This window comes from Pararge aegeria, chromosome 25 (genome assembly GCF_905163445.1).
Source record: "Pararge aegeria chromosome 25, ilParAegt1.1, whole genome shotgun sequence".
In the NCBI taxonomy this organism is placed as follows: domain Eukaryota; kingdom Metazoa; phylum Arthropoda; class Insecta; order Lepidoptera; family Nymphalidae; genus Pararge; species Pararge aegeria.
In genome coordinates this window covers 10,819,701-10,843,222 of record NC_053204.1, presented here as the reverse complement: position 1 = coordinate 10,843,222, position 23,522 = coordinate 10,819,701, and the positions used below count along the sequence as shown (strand labels likewise).

The 23,522-nt window shown below is 36.1% G+C and overlaps 1 protein-coding gene across 3 annotated transcripts in view; it reads left to right on the top strand.

The window, feature by feature from the left end:
- The window catches only part of LOC120634864 (hemicentin-1), a 254,924-nt gene that overhangs the window by 61,056 nt on the left and 170,346 nt on the right, over nt 1-23,522 (top strand). For all 3 annotated transcript variants that reach the window (XM_039905705.1, XM_039905706.1, XM_039905704.1), the window contains exon 2: nt 6,787-6,941. In XM_039905705.1, the coding sequence (XP_039761639.1) occupies nt 6,787-6,941 (155 nt within the window). The remainder of the gene's footprint in view (nt 1-6,786; nt 6,942-23,522) is intronic.

The following is a 23,522-nucleotide window of genomic DNA, read 5'->3' as shown; positions in this document are numbered from 1 at the left end:
ATATTATATGTTTGGTAGTATCAATGATATCATAAAATATGTAGGTCCATACAATTTATTTTCATACTAAATTCCCGTATACCAGGATTACATAACATAATAACAGCACTTATAGTAATCGCGTGCTTAATGAAGGGATCCGATGCGTTTGTGACTAATTGACCAATTACAATGCAAATGAGCAGCAGGATTCATGAAATATTACTATCCGGAAATATATCCGAAATATATGAACACTAGCGGTCCCTCGTGACTTTGTCTGCTTACAAGTCAGTCGCGGACTTTTTTTAGAACTCTTAAAGGGGAACAACTTTGTCCTACATGATTTTTGCGAAACTTTAAGACCGATTTTGAAAAATTATTTTTTGGTGCTGAGCTCCTATTAGTCTTAGCGTGATGATAGCTACATATATCTTCCTCGATAAGTGGGCTATTCAACATAGAAATAATTTTTCAAATCGGACCAGAAGTTCTTGAGAACATCGCATTCAAGTCATTATTATGTATTAGTATAAAATTCGCTTTTGCTTGACTTCGACATATTTCGGCAAAATACTGGCGAGTTTTTTTTTAAACATGGAGTTGAAGCCGAGCGATAGCCAGTTATTCAGAGCAAAAGTCGCATTTCTATAATGTTCTCAAAGACGTGTGGAGTCCACGAATCCGCACTGGACCAGCGTGGTGGGCTACTACCTTAACCCCTTCTCATTGTAGGAAAAGACCCGTGCCCCGAGGTGGCCTGGTAATGGGTTGATATGGTGACGATGATTTTTATTCACCGTTAAAGAAAACGATATTTTTTTTTTAAACTGCACATAAATAAGCTATCACCACTTTTATAATCATTAGCACATCGCAATTTGATGGCATCCATTAAAAAATAATTAAGTACCAATATTAAAAAATTCCAACGCATTATTTCAAGTTAACGCCGGCCGCCATTTTGTTTTATCGATCGCAGTAAACTCGGGAACTTTATTCTTCTAAGCGCGGAGAATTTAAAAGTTTTACGCGACTTAACATAAATACCGACGTTTTATGACGGCTTTTAAGTGGCTGATAGAAAAGAGAATAATATTGCTTTGATAATTATTATTTGTGTTCGTGGAGTAAGATAAGTTTTAAGTTTACACTTTTATTGAGATTGTCTTGTCTTTTAATATTTTGTCAGAGATGGCAGCACTTATGCTGACGAGTGCAGACAAATGAGGTTGAAGGAACATAAAGTTTTAACTAAATCTATTATATTTATTATTATTACTTTTTATTTATTAAGTAAAAGATGTTTATCTAAGTAGTTTTTATAAAAACGAAAAAAGATATAGAAATTTCTCTAACTTCGACAGCCACGACGGTAACTGTTCGTACATTTGTCCCAAACTAACATATTGTTTCGGAGGTATAAGGTAAAAAAATCGAAAAACTCTAGACAACCTAACCTATCCAAGTCGAGAAAAACATTACTTTCTGCGAGTTACCTCAGTGCGTAACTAGAAGGTAAAAGGTTTTTCAAATTTTCCAAAAGTTTTTCTTTTGTATTCCGACGTGGGCGCAACCGCAGGCCATTTCTAGTTTGTACGAATTCGCGAAAAAAGGTAAAAGGTAAAACGGCCTCCGGCAAAATTCATTCTGTATTTGAAAACTTTTTGATAAACAACTCTTGAAAATTACATGAAGAATAACATACCTTTTGCCGGAAAAAAACCGGTTAGTGGATCTTTTGTTTCAGATGGTTGAATCACTTTGTTTTTTGCATATTACCTAGCTTTTACTTAATTTAACATGCTATTAGCTGTATTTGATTATTATGCCAAAATATTCGAACAGTTCGTGTTGCCAGTGATGACTTACGGATCGTGGTCGCTTACTAGGGGCATCATAAGAAGCCTCAGAATTGCCCAGCAAGCGATGGAGAGAGCAATGTTGGGAGTATGTCTACGTGATCAAATCAGGAATGAGGAGATCCGTAGAAGAACTAGAGTTACCGACATAGCTCAGCGAGTCGCAAAGCTGAAGTGGAAATGGGCGGGGCACATAGCTCGGAGACCCAATGGACGTTGGGGTCTTAAGGTACTAGAATTGCGACCCCGCAACGGTAAACACAGCGTGGGTCGGCCCCCAACGTTGCCGCTGGAGGCAAGCGGCCCAGGACCGTGTATTGTGGAACTCCCTACAGAAGACCTATGTCCAGCAGTGGACATCAATTGGTGATGATTATTATGCCTGTGACTTCGTCTACCTTAGTTTCTGTTTTTTTTAACCGTGCGAGTACTATGCCCGTTTCGATGTCCTATTGCTGAAACAGGTTTGTCAATATAAGTTAAAAATGTTATTAACTTAAAATTCCATATATGAACTTGCTTTTCCGGTATTAAAGTAACCTTCGTCTTCAGGTGCTTCCTGAGAGCTGCGACAATTTCAAAATTGGCACTGACAGACTGTTTATAGTGTTTTTTTTGACAAAACCAGTAATTACATAGTAGTAACTTAATACATATAATACCAATAAAATAATATTTTTTGACGACCTACCTGGCGTAGCGGTGAGCGCTGTGAATTTAAGTAGGAGGTCCCGGTTTCGATTGCCGGCAGAGGCAATTTGGGAATTTATAATTTATGGATTTTTTCTGGTCTGGTCTGGATGGAAGCTTTGGCCGTGGCTAGTTATCACGCTACCGACAAAGACGTGCCGCTTAGCGATTGAGTGTTTCGGTGCGATGTCTGGTAGTAACCTATTAGGGGTATGGCTACCATACTCCCTAACAGGTTAGCCCGCTACCATCTTAGACTGCATCATCATTTACCACCAGGTGAGATTGCAGTCAAGGGCTAACTTGTAGTGTAATAAAAAGAAGAAAACCTTACCTAACCTACCTTACATTATAGGTATTTATTATATTATAGGTTAATATGTAATACCAGCTAATGCTCGCGACTCCTTCGGCAAACTTTTTTCGATTTTTATAACCTCTGATGTAATAATAAGATGAAGACAAGGACAGTGAATGTATATATGAAAATAAAAAACAGGTGTTTTCTTGCTGGCGTGTAAAAAAAGAATATCAACTTCAATTCAAGTCATTTTTAGTTATTATTAAAACTGATAGATATTATTTCTTGTCTAGATACGAAAACCTCAAAATTATGTACACAGCACTAAGGAGAAAATAGACTATCCCAACCACATCTCTACTAATCAAAAGTTACACAGCTTTCAGCTGAAAAACTTCGCCCGCTCTACGATGCCACGATATCTACTCGTAGCTTGTAGCTCGCAGCTTCATATTCTAAGAGCGCGTGAAATATTTGAGGGGGTGTTTGTAACATTTGCCTTTTCCTTGTTACCTGCAGACCCAAATATAAAATTTAAAATATTAACCATAGATAGATAGATAGATCTTTATTTGCATAATACACCGCACGTTTACATAGATGTAATTTAAAAATCAATTACAAAGTGACAGTGTATTGCCATTAGTTGGCGTGCAAATATTACAAACCATTGGTAGCAAATTCAAAATTTCTTTATTCATGTAGGCCTATCACAAGCACTTATGAAGCGTTCATACATATTTGTTTACATAATTGTAACAGGATGGTGATAACTTCGTTCGCCGACTTAAATCTAAAGCTAGGCGGGTTCCAAACGCGCCCTGGTCTAAGAAGAGCCCACAACAAACTTAGCCGGGTAAATTATTTTTTTGTTATCACCATCTTCCAGTAAATTTAAATTAAGCTATGCAGCTAGAGCAATTCACACCCACCCCCACCCAGTTTTTTTATCGTTTAAATAATCCTTAATATTATAATAGGATTTTTCTGTAAGCTTACGTTTTATATAAACCTTGAACTTAACACAAGCAAGTAACACAGAATCAATTTAAACAATAATACAATAAGAAAATAGAAAGAATATGTTAAAACAAATTTATTACAGCGAGGTTATTATACAATTGATGAATTTCTTAATGAAGGTTGCTTGGAAGCATCCGGCTCCGCTTTCATCTCTCACAATATAAAAAAATGAATATTAAAATGTAAAATGTAAATAGTTGATGTTGGAAAAGAGAAACTGCTGATTTTCTTGTCGGCATCTTCTCGGTAGAATCTGCCTTCCGAACCGGTGGTAGAGTTACTACAAACACACAGACTTGACGTTTCAAAAGTGCTTATTTTATGCCTACTTAAAATAAATAAAGTTTGAATTTTGAATACAATAGCGGTAATAATAATAAGATTTAAAAAAAATTAAAAATCTGAAACATTTATTATGAATTCGTGTTCAATGTTAAAATTAAATACAAATGTCAAATATGTCACCATGCAAATCATCATCATCATAAAATGTCTACAGACCTAGATGGGCCCTGGCTTTATTAGGCAATGCAGGCAACATTATGTCTGCACCAAATAACGCAAATCGTCTCGACTCCATAATTCCAGATTCTAGGTCTTCCTCAGAATCCTCAACTTTCAGTTTGCCGTACATGAGCCGTCTGGTGATTCTTAAACTATACTATTCTGTTCACATGTTCTTAATTTTTGAACACTGTGATACATATTCGGGTTGCGCATAAGGGAATACACCTCGTTAACTAGTAACAACGTTTATTCGACTGCATGCATCTTACGTAGTACACTAAAATCCTCTAATTTAGTTTAGTTCCACTTTACAGCTATCTAGGAGTACCAAAGATGGATCCGATCACTTTTCTAGTCTAAAAGCATTATAGAAGTATATGAATACTTCGAAATAGCTTTTTTCGTTTCCAAAAGAGTAATCCTAAATAGCACATAGCTTCCGTCACAATTCTTTTCGTTCAAAAGTTAACATACTGTGTTAGATTTTTTTACTAAAGGCCCAGAGTATTAAATTAGTAAGGAAGCTTTTAAAAACCGCTGGTTAACATTTACCACGCTCTCTCCGTCTATAAAGCCATGTCGGACATCTTTTAACTTTGAAGGAAACTTCCTTAAAACTTGTAGATCCTCGCTGTTAGTAGACATGCAACACTGTAATTTTTATAGCATCCATTGCCCAAGGGTTTACAGGACGGACTGAATTCAAAAGGTCGTAAGTTCAGTTCACGAATGTTGAGCGATTGCAGTTCTGTTGAAAGCGCAAGCTGCGCGAAAACTTAATAGGAAGTGAAATAGAAATAATTATTGTTTGTAACGTAGAAGCGTTGATAGCCCAGTATGTAGCAGCTCGCTTTCACTTTCGGAAGGCCTAGTTTGAATCCCAGCACGTCTCTAACTTTTCTAAGTTATGTGCGTTTTAAGTAATTAAAATACCATTTGGTTAAACGGGGAAGGAAAACATCGTGAGGAAATCTGCATGCCTGAGAGTTCTACATAATGTTCTCAAAGGTGTGTGGAGTCCACTAATCCGCACTGGGCCAGCGTGGTGGACCACGGTCTTAACCCCTTCTCATTGTGGGAGGAGACCCGTGCCCTGTAGTTGGCCGGTAATGGGTCAATATAATGATGATGTAACGTACATGTTCATGGGTGAAATAGGGATCTTGTGCTGCTTTGGTCCAGCAACTCCCTGCGACTCATATTCCTGATTTGATGACGTAACGATACTCCAAGCATAGCTCTATCGAACGGCCATCTTATTGCGCAAAACTTTAATGGAAAGGAGAAAACAACCACAGGTTCCAGCACGATATTAAATACGGTTTATGTATCCTTCTCTGCTCCATCGTATCGGCCAAAAAGTAATCGTCGACGTAAAACAACAAATAATACAAGTTGGAAGTTTTCCACCGAAAACTTAACGTGATTGATAAATCTGTGTCTGACGTTACTTAATTAAGTTTCGCGCAGTTGAAACGAGTTTGTTTTGTTATTTAACCACTCGTTTAGCTCGCCGGCTCAACTGGAACTAGTATTGTTTTGATAGACACCAGCTTTCTCTCTCAGTGGACAGAGAGCCATGCTCGGAGTATCCCTGCTTAGTTAAATTAGAAGTAAGGAGAACCTATAGCACTTTTTGTGACAGAGCTCGTCCGGGGAATTACTTCTTCTCCACTCGCCACTCCTCTTTGGCAGCTGCCTTTCTTGCACACTCATGTAGGGGGACAGCCACTGCAGCTTTTATTTGGTTGGCACATTACACGGTCGATCTACCGCATTATCTGGTGCCTTCGATTCTTCCTTAGATAACTTGGGAACAACGTTCAATGGAGTCATAAATAAATAAAATGAAATAAATAAACATACTACGACAATACACACATCGCCATCTAGTCCCAAAGTAAGCGTAGCTTGTGTTATGGGTACTAAGATAACTGATGAATAATTTAATGATTAATATACCTAAATACTTATAACATATAGATACACCCAGACACTGAAAAACATTCATGTTCATCACACAAACATTATCCAGTTGTGGGAATCGAACCCACAGCCTTGGACTCAGAATGCAGGGTCGCATATACAGCTGAGGGTTTGTTTGTTTACTTTAACGTGATGATCACAGAAACTACTGGTTTTGTATAAAAAAAACTTTCAGTCTTAGATAGTCAGTTTATTGAGGAAGGCTATATATCATTACGCTTAGACCAATAGGAACAAACGGTTAAAGTGTCGATAAAATCACAAAGTTGTTTCCGTCTAAAAGTTCTAAGAAAAAGTCCGGGACACCATATGTCTATCTTTTAAATTTGAATAATTCACGTAAAAAGTCTCAAGCGACTATTATTGAACCTTAAAATACATGTTGAGGTCTAAAATACCGATAGAAATGCGAGTTTGAATTTTGTTCTTTTTTTACAGAATGTCAATCTCCCACGAGCCGAACGCTACGTACGCGGAGCTGGTGATCACCAACGTGCAGCCTGATGATGAAGGAGTGTACCGTTGCGAGATCACGTACCTGCAGGTGGGGGAAGACTGCAACACGGTCCAAGTGACCGATTTTCATACATACAGTAAGTGAATTTATTTTTATACATACTTCTGGATTTATATAAAATTTTCGAAGCCGGCAGGATTTGAAACGGCGACTCTCTGGTTACTATGGTCTAAGCGCGTATTATCACTTTAAAAGGGCATATATTAATAGTTTAGCGGCGTTATGAGAACCGTAGCTTAGTGGTAAAGTACTATTTGATATTACCAGCTGTTGCCCGCACACGGATTTTTGATTTTTCATAAAAAGCAGCTTTTGGTATAATTAAGGATATAATATATCTCCATTCCAAAATTCAGTTAAAATGGTTAAGTAGTTTTTGTGTGAAAGAATAACAAACGTCCTGGATGGACGTTTGTTATTCTATCCATACAAACTTTCGCATTTATAATATTAGTAGGATAAGTAGAATTTTAAGTATCATCGTAAAGTACTTTACCACTAAGCTACGGTTTTTGACACGAAATAATTCTGTTTTACAATCATACCATCATATAATTATCTAAACAGATCTTTCGCATTGAATTATTGTTGTGACTTTTTTACAATGAATAGTTGATAAGTCTCGGAAACTGTGTTTCCTGCCACGTACACCTTGAGTAACTAGGCTAGGCTACAGTCAGTAGGCTTCTTCTAGGCAAGGTGCTCCAACCTAGACCTTATCATTGCTTTCTGACGGGCATGACAGTCGTCAAGCGCTGGCCAATCCTTAACAAAAAAATGTCTTAGCTATTTACTGATTACATCTGAGGATGATCCGTACTTTTTGAAAGATCTTTTTGGTTTGGAGAATAAAGATTGAAGAAACTATAAATAACACCCTACAGATTCTCCTTCTTTTTTTGTATTATAGCAAACTAGCTGTGACCATGGTTTTAGCAGCGTCTTTTAGGGTTTATTTTTTGGAGGGAAGAAGTCCTTTTTATCGTCCTCCTTTCACTAACTACTCTATGCCAAAAATCAAGTTGAATGAATGAATGAATGAATACACTTTTATTGTACACCAAAGAAAAAAAAGTAGTTACAAAGATATAATATAAATAAGAATAAAGATACATATAAAGAGAGTACAATTTGGTGGCCTTATCGCTACATAGCGATTTCTTCCAGGCAACCAATGGCGTAAAAGGAAAAAACATAGAAAAGAGGTAGGTGGTGCAATAAATAAGATATAAAATTATACAAATATATAAATAAAATATATATATATATAAATATAACTATAATATATATATATACTAGCTGTTGCCCGCGACTTCGTCTGCGTTTGATTTTGTTTTAAAAGTATTCAGTATAGCTAAGCCTTAAATGAGTATAATGGTATATACATATAACATGTGACTGTCAATTAATTATAGACAAATAATTTGCAATAAAATAAAATTGTGACTTTACTTAAAGATCTAAGCTACCCTATCTCTTAAGTCGGACCAGACTGCTCACGGTGTGCCAATTTAATTTAAAATCGGTTCAGTAGTTTAGGAGTCCATCGCGGACAAACATCGTGACAGGAGATTTATATATATTAAGATATATATATATATATATATAAATATTTTACATATAAATACAAATAAAATATATAACAGTTAACAAGTTGATACAACACAGATAACAAGTTGATTAGTTGATTAAAAAAATAACCTAAACTAAAGCATCGATATTGCTAAGGCTAAAACTAATACCATGTTATCAATACTAACAGTCGAGGGTAAGTTATTTCATATTTATTTACCCTCAATACAGAAACAAATCCAATATTTTATATCGCAGTGGATAATTCCTAGCACGTATCATAAGTAGTAGAGTCAATCTCAATGAGCCAAATCCAGCTAGTGATGTGCTCGCTGTCATTAAAACGATTTTTGGTATAGAACAATAAATGTTTCTTGATGCTGTCGATAAACATGCATTTGTATATTTGATAAAATCGGTAAAACAAATTTTCTCAGTTTAAAAAGTATGGATTTGTAAGTTAAACTTGTCGCACTGGAGTAGCTCAATTATGTTACATATGTCCGTTTTGATATTGTTTAAATTGTATTGAAAATTATAATAAATCGCAACTGTTGTTACTGGTAGGTTTAAGTAAAACATACTAAGTTTTTTTTTAATCTAAAAAATTAGTTTTTTAAGACATATTTACACAAACATAACTAACATTAACCTTTAAAGAAAGCCATATTTTCATCTTTTATTGGTTTAATCAAAGCTTTAATAAACTAGGTGGCATGGATAAAAAAAGCTTAGTTTAAAAGTATAAAATAATAGATGTTGTTGATTGTGTGAAGTTTTTTTTTTGTTAAAATACTGTAATTGAAGTAGTAATAAACAGTTTTCACAATTACCTTTGTAACAAAATGATTTCAATGATTTCAATCATAAGATTTTATCAGCACTACACCAAAATGGTGTAATTCATGCATCCGAAACGTAAAGACACTTCAAACAGCTGCAATATTTCACGCCCCAAGCCATAAAATATAACCTTCCGAAACAAATAAAACGCTTCGATATGATAGATATCGACAATATCACGACACTATTTTCAACAACCGTTTCGTTCCCGCTAGGATATTGCGTTCATCCCACCCGAGGCGATACCATTTCATCGAGCACCTCAGTTTTATTGTCTCTTTCCCACCCATTTCCTCTTGTATATACCCCTCTTCCTCCCACCCTGATTTTCTATGAAGAGAAATGGACGACGGTATTTTATTTGATACATTCGGCCCTTGTTTGGAGTTTTGTTACTTCGCGCGAAGATTATTTTGTTCCTGGACAATATTGTAGGTGTTTCTTATCGCCATATACTATTGCTGTAATATTTTTAAATTATGTTTGATATAATAAGGATTTGTTTTGTTTGTCCTTCTTATAATGATATCTTCACTTCAATCCACTGACATCTGCTGCTGGACGAAAAGCTTTTGTACAGATTCTCAAAACCCAGGGTCTTGGGGCGCTTGTTTCCAGCGGCTCCCAGCGAATTGCTTGATGTGTATGTCCACCTCGTTGGGGGTTGACCACCGCTTTGTTTTCTGGTTGACATTCCAGCATCTTGGGACATAGATTCCAAAGATTATCCAAGCTATATATATTAAATGACCCTAAGGTAAAGAACATTTTAATGACATTCATTTTAAATTAAACTTAAGACCAGAATTTTGATGATGCCGATATTCTTATTTAACTAATAATATAATAATATTCTAATAATAAATAAATATTCTTATTTAAATAACTTAGGTAACGAGTGTTTGATACATGAAAATCTTAACTCAAATAAACTTAATAACAGCATTCACAAAATATTAAACAAAAAATTACTTGACCAAAAAAAACCGAGTTTGTTTAATAACTAAAAAGCAAGAAATAACATATTTTCTACTACATTTTTAAGTCGGAATTTTGTATAATCGCGTAACAAATATACAAAAAAATTACAAACAGTCGTATTGTGAACCACCTCCTTTTTTAAGTTGGTTGAAAATATCATCACTACCAAAAATATGAATACAAATAATACAAAACAAATAGAACCGCAATACCAATTTAGTTCCCAACAATTTCTGATTTTAGTTTAACTAGGAAACTTTAACGTAAGCTGGTTCTAAAACACGCTTGTTACATATTATTTTTGTTATGGCATTATTATAATCCGAAATCATTCTCATCATCTCAATAACTTATCGACTCCCAAATTGAATTTGATCAACATGGTGGACTACGGCCTAAACTCTCCTTACTCTGGGGGGAGACCCATGCCTTGTTGTGGGCCGGAAATGGGTTGAACAAGAAAGTAGGCACAGAGATGCCATTTTTGTAACGTTTTGCGAATCCTAATACCAGGAATGTAGAAATGGGAAGAGATTACGTAGAATGGCTTCTGCTGATGTTATTAAGGCAACTCAGATGGGAAAATGTTTAATATTCTGATATTAAAACTAAATACCCGCAGCAAAAGAAATAGTAGGAAAAAAAAATTGGAAGTTCGACTTTTGGGCTAGTTTATTTAAAACTGTGTGCATGCTGGCGTAAAAACGTACGCTCAAACTGAAAGTAGCACTCTTCGGATCACCTTTATCAGTAATATCACTGCTGATATTGACATTAAATCCTCGAAGAGGCGTGACTTATGAGAACTTTAATAGGATATTGGGCAGAAAATTACGAAGTTTGACTTTTGTTTAAGCAAGTGTAGGGGACACTCTGGAGACATGGGAATGCAATTTTTGTAAGGTTTCGCTAATCCCAATACCAGGCGTGTAGAAATGGGAAGGGATTGCGTTTGTAGAGCAATGGCTCATTCTTAAGCCGATATTTATCAAAGCTACTAAGATTGGAAAAATATGAGAAGTTTATCTTTAACTTTGAAAAACATATAACTCCCATACAGTCTGCAATATTCATTCGTTCATCCATTCTGTAAAATATAAAGCAATTAAGTCTTTTGTAACGTTTCGCGAATCTCAATACCAGGAGTGTAGAAATGGGAAGAGATTAAGCATATATAACAATGGCTCACACTAAAACTGATCTTTATAAAAGCGACACAGATTGGAATAAAATGAGATGTTTATCTTTAACTTAGAACACCCATGCAGTCCGCATATAAAGTCATTCATTCGTTCATCCATTCAGTGAAATATAAAATAATTAAGTCTGAGTAATACTGTAGCAGTGTAATACAGTCTAACCCTTAAATGAATTTCGTGGTCCACGGGTCCCTTTGTTACCCGAAACGAGGCAATTAATGTAATTAATCACTGAGGTTAAGGATAGATTGGGTTCGGATAATGGTCTTGAATGAACTATTCCACTATTGGCACGAAATAGCGGCTGGAACGTATTGATGGTTCGACAACCTCTCTGGCGCAACGGTGAGCGCTGTGAATTTCACAAGGTCACGGGTTTGATTCCTGGCAGAGGCAATATGGGATTTTATAATTTATAATTTTCTCTGGTTTGCTCTGGAGGATTTGTCCGTGGCTAGTTACAAGTGGCCCTACCGACAAAGACGTACCGCTTAGCGAAGCTAACTTCTACGTGCAGGCACGTTACGTACTATTACGTCTGTAGAAATTATGTTAACACCTAATCATTTTTTACGTGACATCGTATCTGAACGCAAAATCTCTTGACCGTACGTCTTATCGATTACCATCAAGTTATATATAATAACTAAAACTGACGGCTTGACGTGCTCTCTGATACCCAAAAGACAAAGGTAGGTAGGATATGGATTACCTATTTAATAACCGACTTAGCAAAACGCTGATTCAATAGCACAATGAATTAACTAAGTGTCCAATACCTACATTCAGGTAGCCCCATCTAGAGATAAACCGTGCCAGTGTCAGTGCTATATCGTTGGATGTGCTCACTTATAACACAGTTTTTTTTTTGCACAGCTTTTCACTGGCAGTTCTTGCCACGCGACCTTGGAATTATATTTCACATGTTCTGTATGATAACCCATCCTTCAATGTGTTAAGTCAATAGCTGGTTTCTCTATATAATTAGTTTACTAATATATATCTTTCATTCTAAATGTATGTATTATCATATGTATCATCATGGCCCAGTGCGGATAAGTGGACTCATTACATTATGTAGAACTTCGAGGCATGCAGGTTTCCTCACGACGTTTTCCTTCACAGCTGAAGCAAGCAGTATTTCAATTACTTAAAATGCACATAACTTAGAGGTGTTTGCTGGGATTCGAACCCGCCCCCCCCGATCCTATAACCAATGCGCTATCACTATTAAATGTATATATATATTTATTGGTATTTATACTATATCTGTGCATGTATATTGTATATTTATTGTATATCTGTATTCATATAAGTATCAGTTATTTCTGCAAGTACCCACTTTCAATTTCGTTCAATCTTTCTCACATTCGAAGGCTCCTCTAAGAAATCTCTTTAAAGATAAGTTGTCCTTGTGCACATCCTGTCCTTTTTATATAAATTTTAATTTATTGTACAAATAAATAGTTTATAATATATAAATAATAAATAAATAGTTCTCTAAATAATGTTTAAATTTAAATCTCAAGACAATTTGAAGGGAAATTGCAATTTCTCTACGAGAACTATTTATAAAATACCTATTTCAAATACTTTTCTTAAAGGTGTTTTATATTTTATAGGCGGCAGCTTACTTAGAAGAGGTATTTTAAAATACCCTGTCGACATTTTATGATGTTAACATTAAAAAGCCGTCTATTTAACCCTTCCATCTCGAAATCAAGCCCTTAAAGGAAATCCCAATAACAATTTATTCATGTAAATTAATTCAATCGTTATTGAATAATGCTAAAGCGTTCTACAAAATACATTAAAATCTCCGTTTAAGCAAATTTAAGGCGCCATTTGGTGTTCAAAGTTGATTGAGCAGATTGAGCGTTTTACTAGATTTACATATAAATGTGGAATTTGTTACCGCAAGCTAAATTATAGTTGTTAAAATAAGACGGGGTGGAAGGGACCCGCGGGCGGTAATCTTCAGATTATTGCGTACGTAGGTATTTTAGGGGTAACTTATTTATAAATATTTTTGAGAGATTGAAGATTAGAGTTTTAAATTTGTAAAAGTATTTGGTAAACTTTCGGGGGGGCGAGTTCGAATCCCAGCACGCACCTCTAACTTTTCTAATTTATGTGCATTGTTAGCAATTGAATATTGCAATCAACTGATTTAATTAGTGTGATAGGGCTTGACCCTTTCTTGTTAAATAACAACAAATAAAGCGGTGACAGCCCAATGGGTAGAACTTCAACTACACTTTCTGGGAGCCGAGTTCAAATCCCAATCGCACCTCTAACTTTTCTAAGTAATGTGCGTTTTAAGCAATTAAAATATCACTTACTTGAACGGTGAAGGAAAACATCGTGAGGAAATCTGCATACCTGAGAGCTTCTCCATAATGTTCCCCAGGGTGTGTGAAGTCCACCACTGGGCCAGCGTGGTGGACTACGCCCTTATCCCCTTCTCATTGTGGGAGGAGACTCGTGTTCTATAGTGGGCTGGTAATTGGTTGATATGATGATGATGATTTGGAAAAACGGCGATAGCCTAGTGGCTAAAACTTCAGCCTATCTTTTGGAGGAATCGAGTTCGATCCCCAGCTTTCATCTTTAATTTTTCGGAGCTATCTGCGTTATAAGCAAAAAAATATCACTGGTTAGTGAAAGTAAATATCGTAAGCAAACTTGGCTCTCATAGGCTTACGATGTATTCCCCTCTCACTCGGTTCCATAAATCCATCCTTCATTTCGTTACATCGTATAATTTCACTCCCATTTTTTTTTTCCCAACGCTGCGAAAGAAGTATAACTTCAAAATCTTTCTTATTGGAATCTGCTACGAAAAATGGATTCAGAACATCACAGTATAAATATTTCACATGACGCGCATCACTAAAAGCTACACAGCTGCTCGTATCCCGAGAATCTACATCACTTTAGCGTTATTGCGCGAAACACAATACATCATATACATCGCGCGCTTTGTACCCGGAAGTCCGCTTCCGTGCAACATATACAGTTATGTATAGCTAGCATTAATTTATTGTTGAAATTCTGTAGCTTACGGCAGCTACTCAGTCGTAGGTTCTTCCGATTTTCCGATGTTCCGATGTTCCGTTTCGTACAAAGGATTTTATTGATATGGATAAAAAATCAATAATAATGTGTTACAAGATTTAATCTGTTAAAGATTGTTTTTGATATGAGTTTTCTTGATATTTTAGTTTTTTGTGGGCAGTGGTTTGCATAGAAATTTTGGGTTGTAAAGTTGTGTTTAATAGCCTTACCTTCCTCAAGAACTGGGCTGTCATATGCAACATATATGCGTTCAATACGTTAAAAATCTTCTAGTAGATTAAATTTGAAATTGCTTTTTAAAGAACGCCTGAATTTTGAAAATCACGTCAATCCATTGCGCCGTTGCTGCATGAAACAAACACCATCGCTCTCTGGCCCAGTCGTGAGCACTATGTCTTATACATATGTCTTAAATGGAAGGTACTGGTTTGAAAAAATTTAAAATTTATCACTTTAGTAATTTCCCTTATCTCATCTCCACCCACTCATTTCTCTTGCACAACCAAAGGTTGGCTGGTAGAAAACGCTTCAGCAGTATAAACCGTTTGTTTGGTTGTAAAAAAAAAGATTTTCAAAAATAAAATCTGGTGGGGAGCTTCGGCCGGGGCTAGTAAGCTCCCTACAACTATATATCACAGCTGTTTCCAGCACAATGCTATTAAACATATATTTGCCTAACATAAACCGCGACTAACTTAGACTGCACCAACACTTACCACAGTCAAACTGCAGTTAAAGTTACAGTGAAAAAAAAAAACTATTTATTTGCAAGTTAGTAGTGTTTTTATTCTGTTGTACGTGTCTCTACTATATTTAGTCTCTGATATGAAAAATTCCGTTTAACGACAGCCCTTTATTAGCAAGACGTCCCATCAAAGTACGACAGGCTGTAGGTGGGGTATTTTACACCCCATTTGACATGACTGCCGGTAATTATGTTATTTACGGAGCGAAGGGTTGACACGAGGCTTTGTTTAGGTTTAAGATATACCTACAACAGCCTTTTTTTGAAGACTTAGCTTCGGTTTACTGATTTTGACTAGATTTAGAGCGAACTAAATCTAGTAAAAATCAAGATTAGGCTGAGAGTTGGCTTAGTTGGACTAAGCTGCGAATTTACTCAACTTAGTCAAAGGTTGAGAAATTACTATAAGTTACATTTGTCTGAGTTAGCCAAGATAGATCGTAACCTATTGATAAACATAGGTATTCATCTAAATTGTCATCATTTTGACAGCATCCTTGGCGCAACGGTCAGCGCTGTGATTATAAGATCGCCGTGATTAATATCCCGGGTTCGATTCCCGGCTTAATTTCTGATTTATGAATTTTCTCTGGACTTGTCTGGTGGGAGGCTTTGGGCGTAGCTTGTTACCACACTACCGACAAAGACGTGCAGCTAAGCGATTTATTGTGTTCCGGTGGGATGTCGCGTAGAAATTGAATAACTGATTAGAAACAAAATATTTGTAATTTTCCTTTACCGTGTATTGTGAACAAGCTGTTGGTGTTCCCTTGATAAATAAATAAACAGGTTGGCCCGCTATCATCTTAGACTGCATCATCACTACCAGGTGAGATTGCGGTCTAGGGCTAACTTGTAGTGGAATAAAAAAAAATATCAACCGGTTAGAGTCCCACAGCTGGTTACAGCTTTCTCACCTATACTTCTACTACGGCCTAAACTCTTCTCATTCTGAGAGAAGACCCGTGATAGGTGAAGGCTAGTAAATAGGTTGATGAGGATAATTACATGGATATTTATGACTCTAGCCTGAACGGCTTAACTCTAAGGTCTAAATTCCACATTTCTCTAAAAGTGGACCCCTACACTGGTATATAAGAAAAGGCTGAATATGATAAAAGGGGTAGTTACAGTGGGGACCCACCCGTACCCTCACAAATAGTTCAATCCACCATAAATAATTCTCTTTACCGTCAAAAAGAAAATAAATCAAGTGGAAATAGTAAATCGAATTTAAAGTCCGATACAGTCCACTCGTGAATAAAATATCCGCTATGCCGTCATTCCGGACGAAAAATGTTGACGTTTAAGACCGATAAGTTGATCGCACATCGCTGCAAGAAACGCAGCAGCTATTAAAGATTCGCTGGTTTTTTTCTTTTAAATATCAGATGGACCAAGTTACCGAGTGGTAAATGGAAAACATCTCCTATTAACATAACAATATAAAACGTATTGGTGTTAAGTTATCTAATGTGCTTGTAGTTACACAGCATTGAAACAATGATGCTTGGCGGCAGAAGTAAACATGGTGGTAGTACTTCCCCGGACGAGCTCTATCACGAAATGCTCAACTACTACTTAGTTACTAGCCCAGCGCTTTGAGTAGCATAGCGCCTTTTTTAATAATAATAATAATAATAATTAGATTTATTGCATAAATACACGAAGATAATCAGATGTTAAAAATTTGGCTTTTGTTATTGAACCAGTGTATTGGCGTGCCTTACAATCATATCATATGAAATAAAAACATAAAAAAAAAACATTAAAAAAGAAATTACAACCACAATTTGAACGCAAAAATATATAAATTATAATATCGATAGTAAAAATATTCTAATGAAATGGAAATAAACAGTGAAGTCAAAATACAAGTATATTTTAATGAAATTAAAAAGTCATCTATGATGTATCAAAATTAATAATGTGTGAAAGGTATACAGGCTAATACACACTTAAAGTCCAGTCAATATCATATATTTCTATATTTTATTATTCAAATAGGCACAAAAATCGCACTTTTGTTATGTTTGATGAGTAGTGATTGCAATAACTACATTCGTCAACTTAAAACTAAAGCCACGCGCCCTGGTCTAAGAAGAAGCCCACAACAAACATAGCCGGGTGTTCTTTTTGTTATCACCATCTCACATTGTCATTTGAAAATATTTAGGAAGCAGCCTGGTTAGAGCAATAATTCACACCCAAGCTGTTTTATCGTTTACTTAATCCTTTATACTATAAAAGGTATGTCTACTTCACCTACTAATACATAATTATTCATGATATAATACATAATTACCATAACACGTTTCGATAGCTAAACATTAATTAATAAAATCACTGTATCTATTTTGACTTACCTAAAAATCATCGTTCAATTAAGTTATATTGTGGATTTCCGCAAAGTAACGCTTGCTTCTATCCAATCGTTCAATTATATTGTTCTCTTTGGCATAAGTAGTCTGATAATCAATAATGGCTCTTACGCTTTGTCAAGATAAAATGTAAACATAACTTCACTTTCTTCTTCATAATATGAATTTTTTTTTCTCCCTCCTTTATTCGTGAACGTGGTCCTTAACTATATGACATTCTCCTTTAATTCTTTAGATATGATAGCTTCTTGGATTCAGCGATTCTTCTCCTTCCTTAGCCTTTTTCGACCTTATTGATGTAGGTGACCTTTTGCGTCTTGCACTTCTCGTGACATTGAGCTGTTTGGATCCAATTCAAATCGCTTGAGGAAGGTGATTCTTCTAGCGCATTAATTGTAATTGTCTTTGGTGCTTTCTTCTACAGCGACACATGAGGCGATATGCGATTAGCTTTAAAGTAAAAGTGGCATTTCATATCAAGTAAAATGCACGTCTGTTAATAATAGGGAATGGATTCCTACAAATATGTATAATATTGGTTTATGGATAAATATTAATATGTCAGAGTATAGTGTTATAGCTTGCGGAATTTCCCTAATACACTAAAATATTTAAACTCGGCGGGAATCGTCTTTCTGTATTAGTAAAAATCCATTAATTTCGATTGGTACCCAAATGCTTTTCCGGGATGAAACCGTATCATACGTCCACCTTTGGAAGCTTTAGCCGTGGTAACTGTGGCTAGTTTGGTAACTGTGGCTAGTTTGGTAACTGTGGCTAATTTGGTAACTGTGGCTAGTTTGGTAAGATACTGACAAATACCAGCGGAAACGAGCGACCCGGTACGTTGGTGCGTCAAAACCGGTAAGTTGACTGCTATGAGGGATATGCCGTGGTGGTTTTTAGTTTGAGTACACCCCTTTAGAGGGGGGAGTCCCAGATAACCTCCGTTCTGCCCAAGGGTTGGAGGTAGCAAAAGCTTTTCCAACACGCCAAAAAAAAACTGGTATACTGCTAGACTGCACCATCTAATGCACTGATCCTATAGCCGTGTGTTAAAGGCAGATCAGAATACAGTTGTCACCACCACTTCTCTTCTTCGGATGTCGTACGAGGCGATTAATAGAATATATTAGTAATAGTAGAGGATTCCGAGACAGCCCGTCCGGGGAAGTACTACCACTATTTATGCTGCTAAGCATCATTGCTGTGTCCGGTCTTAAGGGAGAGGTTGCCGGTGTAATTGAAGGCTCATGAGGCTTAACACCTACTGGGCAGCAATTTGTAGGACGTGTCTTACGTGCGTTGCGAATTTATTGATTTGTTTATAGGCGTTGATAAGACTTGCTTGGTCTCTCAATTATTACAAAAAAAAATATATATATATGCGAAGAAGGGGCAGCAGCGTCCTCTGACGGCTGACTGGCGCAGTGAGCAGTGACCCGGCTTTTCGAGTCCTAGGCCGTGGGTTCGATTCCCACAGCTGGAATGTTTGTGTGATGATCATGATTGTTTTTCAGTGTCTGGATGTTTATCTGTATATTATAAGTGTTTATGTGTATTATATTCAACAGCTATCTTAGTACCATAACACAAGCTACGCTTAATTTGGGGATGGATGGCGATGTGTGTATTGTCGTAGTATATTTTTTTTTTTTTTTTTTTTTATCTACTATGATCACTATCCCGTCTGCCCGGTGTAGTGATGGGAGAATCCATATGTGTTGTCAGAGGCCTTTATTCCATTGGACTGTTATAGGCTATCGATTGTGCATTTTCTTATACACTCGCGATTCGCTTTTACATACATGATTTTATCGATACTTTAACCGTTTACGCACGCAGGGGAAGCTCTGAAAAGGTGAATAAACCCCAATTTTGATCATTGGTGCTATGCTCATATTGGTCTAAGCGTGATGTTATATAGCCTTTTGCATTTCTCGATAAATAGGCTATCCAACATTGCAAGAATTTTTAATTAATAGCGGTTACACGAGCACGTCAGAATATTTGAGTAATTTCGTGCAAATCTCAGGATAATCGTATAGAAGCCTATAAATTCCGCACAGCAGACATTACATAACTCCTGAAGCTGACTGCACGCCGGGGACTGACTCTGCACTACATTCTAATCGTGAATAACACCCACGATTTGTTATATAAAATTTACATTCATTAAAGTGTTTTACCAACTTTATATTTTTATAATTTTTAGTAGTGTTTTACCTACCGTTGGAGGAATTATCAATTTTATAAATTTAATTACACCTGTTGAAAATTTTCGGAACCGACAGGATTTGAACCTGCGATCAATAGCAATCGCGGCCTGAGCGCTTTAACCAAATAAGCTATTAGACTGTTGGAAAACGCATCTACTAATTTGGGCATCGACGGTAGGAGAGCCGTAGCTTATTTGGTTAAAGTGCCCAGGCCGCGATTGCCGAGAGTTGCGGCTTCAAATCATGTCTGTTCCGAAAATTTATATACTCATTTTAAAGTGATAAAATGGTTGTACCTACACTGGACGAAACTGATTTTTACACAGTTAGTCAGTTTAAGTCTGCCATGTTTAATTCGACCGCCAAGCAGCATTTCTAAGTATTTACAGGCAAATGAAGCTTATGACTCAGTGCGGAACTTTATAAGAAGTGTTCCAAGCATTCTCAATTTGATATATTTTTTTTATTCTCCTACAAGTTAGCCCCTGACTGCAATCTCGCCTGGTGGTAGACGATGCATCTAAGATGGTAGCGGGCTGACCTGTGAGGGACTATGGCAGTTATATGAAACTCATACCCCGGTAATCGGTTTCTACGCGAAAATATCCTGGACCCCCCATCAAATAAGTAATTCATTTAAAGGAAATTGTATACAACTTTACAAATTACCGGTTGATATCTTGAAGATGTCTCTTAAAAAGTTCAAAGTTTGTTTTTAGTGGAAGCTTATAGAAGAGTCCTATTATAGTATTAAGGATCACGTAAACGATAAAAAACTTGGGTGTGAATTATTGCTTTAACCAGGTTTCTTCTTAAATATTTTCAATTGACAATGTGAGAGGTTGAGAACAAAAAGAGAACCCAGATAAATTTGCTGTCGGCGTCTTATTAGACCAGTGCGCTTGGAGACCCGCGTTTTTTTAAGTTTACGAAAATGTAGTTATCGCCATCACTATTCACTACTATATACAATTTTTATCACTTCCAGTGAACTTACATATATAGTAACATATTAAATCAATGACAGCTTTACTTTACCGCTAACTTTTTTTTACTCCGACGGTGAAGGACAACATCGTGAGAAAACCTGCACGCCTGAGAGTTCTCCATAATGTTCCCAAAAACGTGTGGAGTTCACCAATCCGCACTGGGCCAGCAAGGCTTGCTACGGCCTCGTAACCTCGTAAACAAACAAACTCTTAAGCTTTGCACAATAAAAACCGAAATATTACTTCAAAGGCTAGAGGTACATTATTTACTGTCTCTGAGACCCCGAAACGCTAATAGTTTGTACTGTAAGAAATCAGATACATAACACCACATGCAAAAATTTAAATCAAGTGTTTCAGTCAGTTTATTAGATAAGTACTATGCGTGTGTTGGTCTTTTATCTTCAATAGGGTTGTCACAGGTAAAAACTTAGAATGTTTTAAATTAGTTTGTGTGGAAAAATAGATATGCTTCTTTTGATTTAATATTTTTACATGGTGATTCCTTATGGAATATACTTATGCAATCTTCAACAGTATTTCGTAATTCGGTTACACGTTGTATTATAAGATATTGTTTGGAAATTGTCTTGTAATTTGAGGCTACCCTGAAATAGCTCGGCAATTTCCTGCCTATAAATCCCTGCAAGCAGACATTGCATAACTCGTGAAGCTGAACTGTTTCACACGACAAACGTTGGACATTTCTAGACAGATCTTAGTTGCTCGTAGGTATTGTGCGAATGTAGGTCGTGCACAGAGTCCTATTGTTCTACAGATCTTTCGCGCTTCCAATTAGTTTCCACTGTTTTTGAACGAAATACGGAAATTGGGTGAATTATAATCTTGCGACTGTGATGAAATGTTAAAACGTTCACGGCAGAAATATGACTAACTTATGAAATTAATAGCTTTATCTACTCCCATGCTTTAAATCCACCACAGATGATTCTCAAACAGTTAACTTATTGCCAACATTAAAACACCCAATGTTCTAATAACCATTAAATCATCAAATTTAATTATGAAACTCCTTTGTTTTTTTCCGAACCCTTCAGCGCAAAGGGTTTCTCACAGACAGCCATTTTCTTATTGCTCAATGCTTGGTATGTGTATGAATTTCAAAAAAAGAACATTGTCAGTTATGGATGATATAGTTTAAATGACTGGCTGTTTTCATGTATACAGTAAGCTAACTGTTTCAGAATCTTTTCGGGGTTTCATATTATGTCTTATGAGTATTTAAAGTCTTGTATGCAACTTTTGATAACTAGATATTAAAACACTCATGTGATACTATTATCACACTCGTGTCTTAATACCCAACATTATTATACAACAGCCTTATTATACAACAAAATAAAAAGTAGAAAATCTGCAGTACGAGCTATAAATACTTAAGATTAGGCTTTTATAACTCTTACAAACCCAATTATTAAGTTTTTTATAACTCAAACTCATGATTTTCTTCATTCTATATCATCTGCATATCCTGTGCATACCACTGATAACAGTTACATAACGAACTGTTAATGTTGTTTCGTGCAATGAAAGATGTTAACTGTTAGTTCCAGGTGAACCCTACAAAATGCAAGTCGACGCCTGTCATAAAATATATAATGCAATTTAAACTAAACTAAGAAATGGTGTTTTATTGCGACTAATGACTAACCTTGGGCATCTTGATGTCGTGCCTTGGGTTCCAGCAGGAAGGAACAGAAAATTTGTGTCAGAGGCAGACAGTAAATTTAACATGCGTTAGATAAATGCGTTAGAAATAAACAAAGACTATTGGATTTTCTCATTTTTTTATTTGCATTGCATATAATCAGTTGACCTTTTTGTCGACCTTTAGTGGGCGCTGTGGTTTTAAGTTGTTCCCGGGTTCGATGCCTGGTAGTGGAGATTTGAGAATTTATTACTTGTCAATTTTCTCTGGTCCGGTCTGGATGGAGGCTTTGGCCGTGGCTAGTTACCCTACCGACAAAGACGTGTTGCTAAGCCATTTAGTGTTGTGTCATGTCGCGTGGAAATTGATTAGGGGTATGACTACCATACTCCCTAACAGGTTAGCCGCTACCATTTTAGACTGCATCATCACTTACCATCAGGTGTGATTGCAGTCAAGGGCTAACTTGTTGTGGAATAAAAAAAAATCTAAGAAATTATAACTAAAACATGATGAAGCTCGTTTGTTTTGTTTATGTAATGTCATAATTTTGTTTTGATAAAGAAAAAAAGATATCCGACTGTGATTACGTAAACTTCAAAGGAGGGAAAGTAAAGAAATTTTGTATTTTATTTATGAAAGGGCTAAAAATACCTAAACGATAAAATCATTTTGTGCTATTTAATTTTCGATGATGACGTAAGCAACTTTTAAGAAAGCATTTATGCGGAATCGCGAATTTTAAAAAAGGACACTTCTGTCTAGGGGTTGGCAAGACTAGGAATTTTAGGGTCTCGGCACAACTCCCGTTTTATTTTGTGATAAAAGTATGCAACCTGCTTTTGTGTCTATGCTTTTACTATCACTATATAAAAAATTACGCTAAAGCTTGAGTTATTGCTAATAGAAGGCTGATCTTATAATGACAATGTGCGATGGTTATAACAAAAAGCATACCCGTTGTATGGGTTTCTTCTTAGA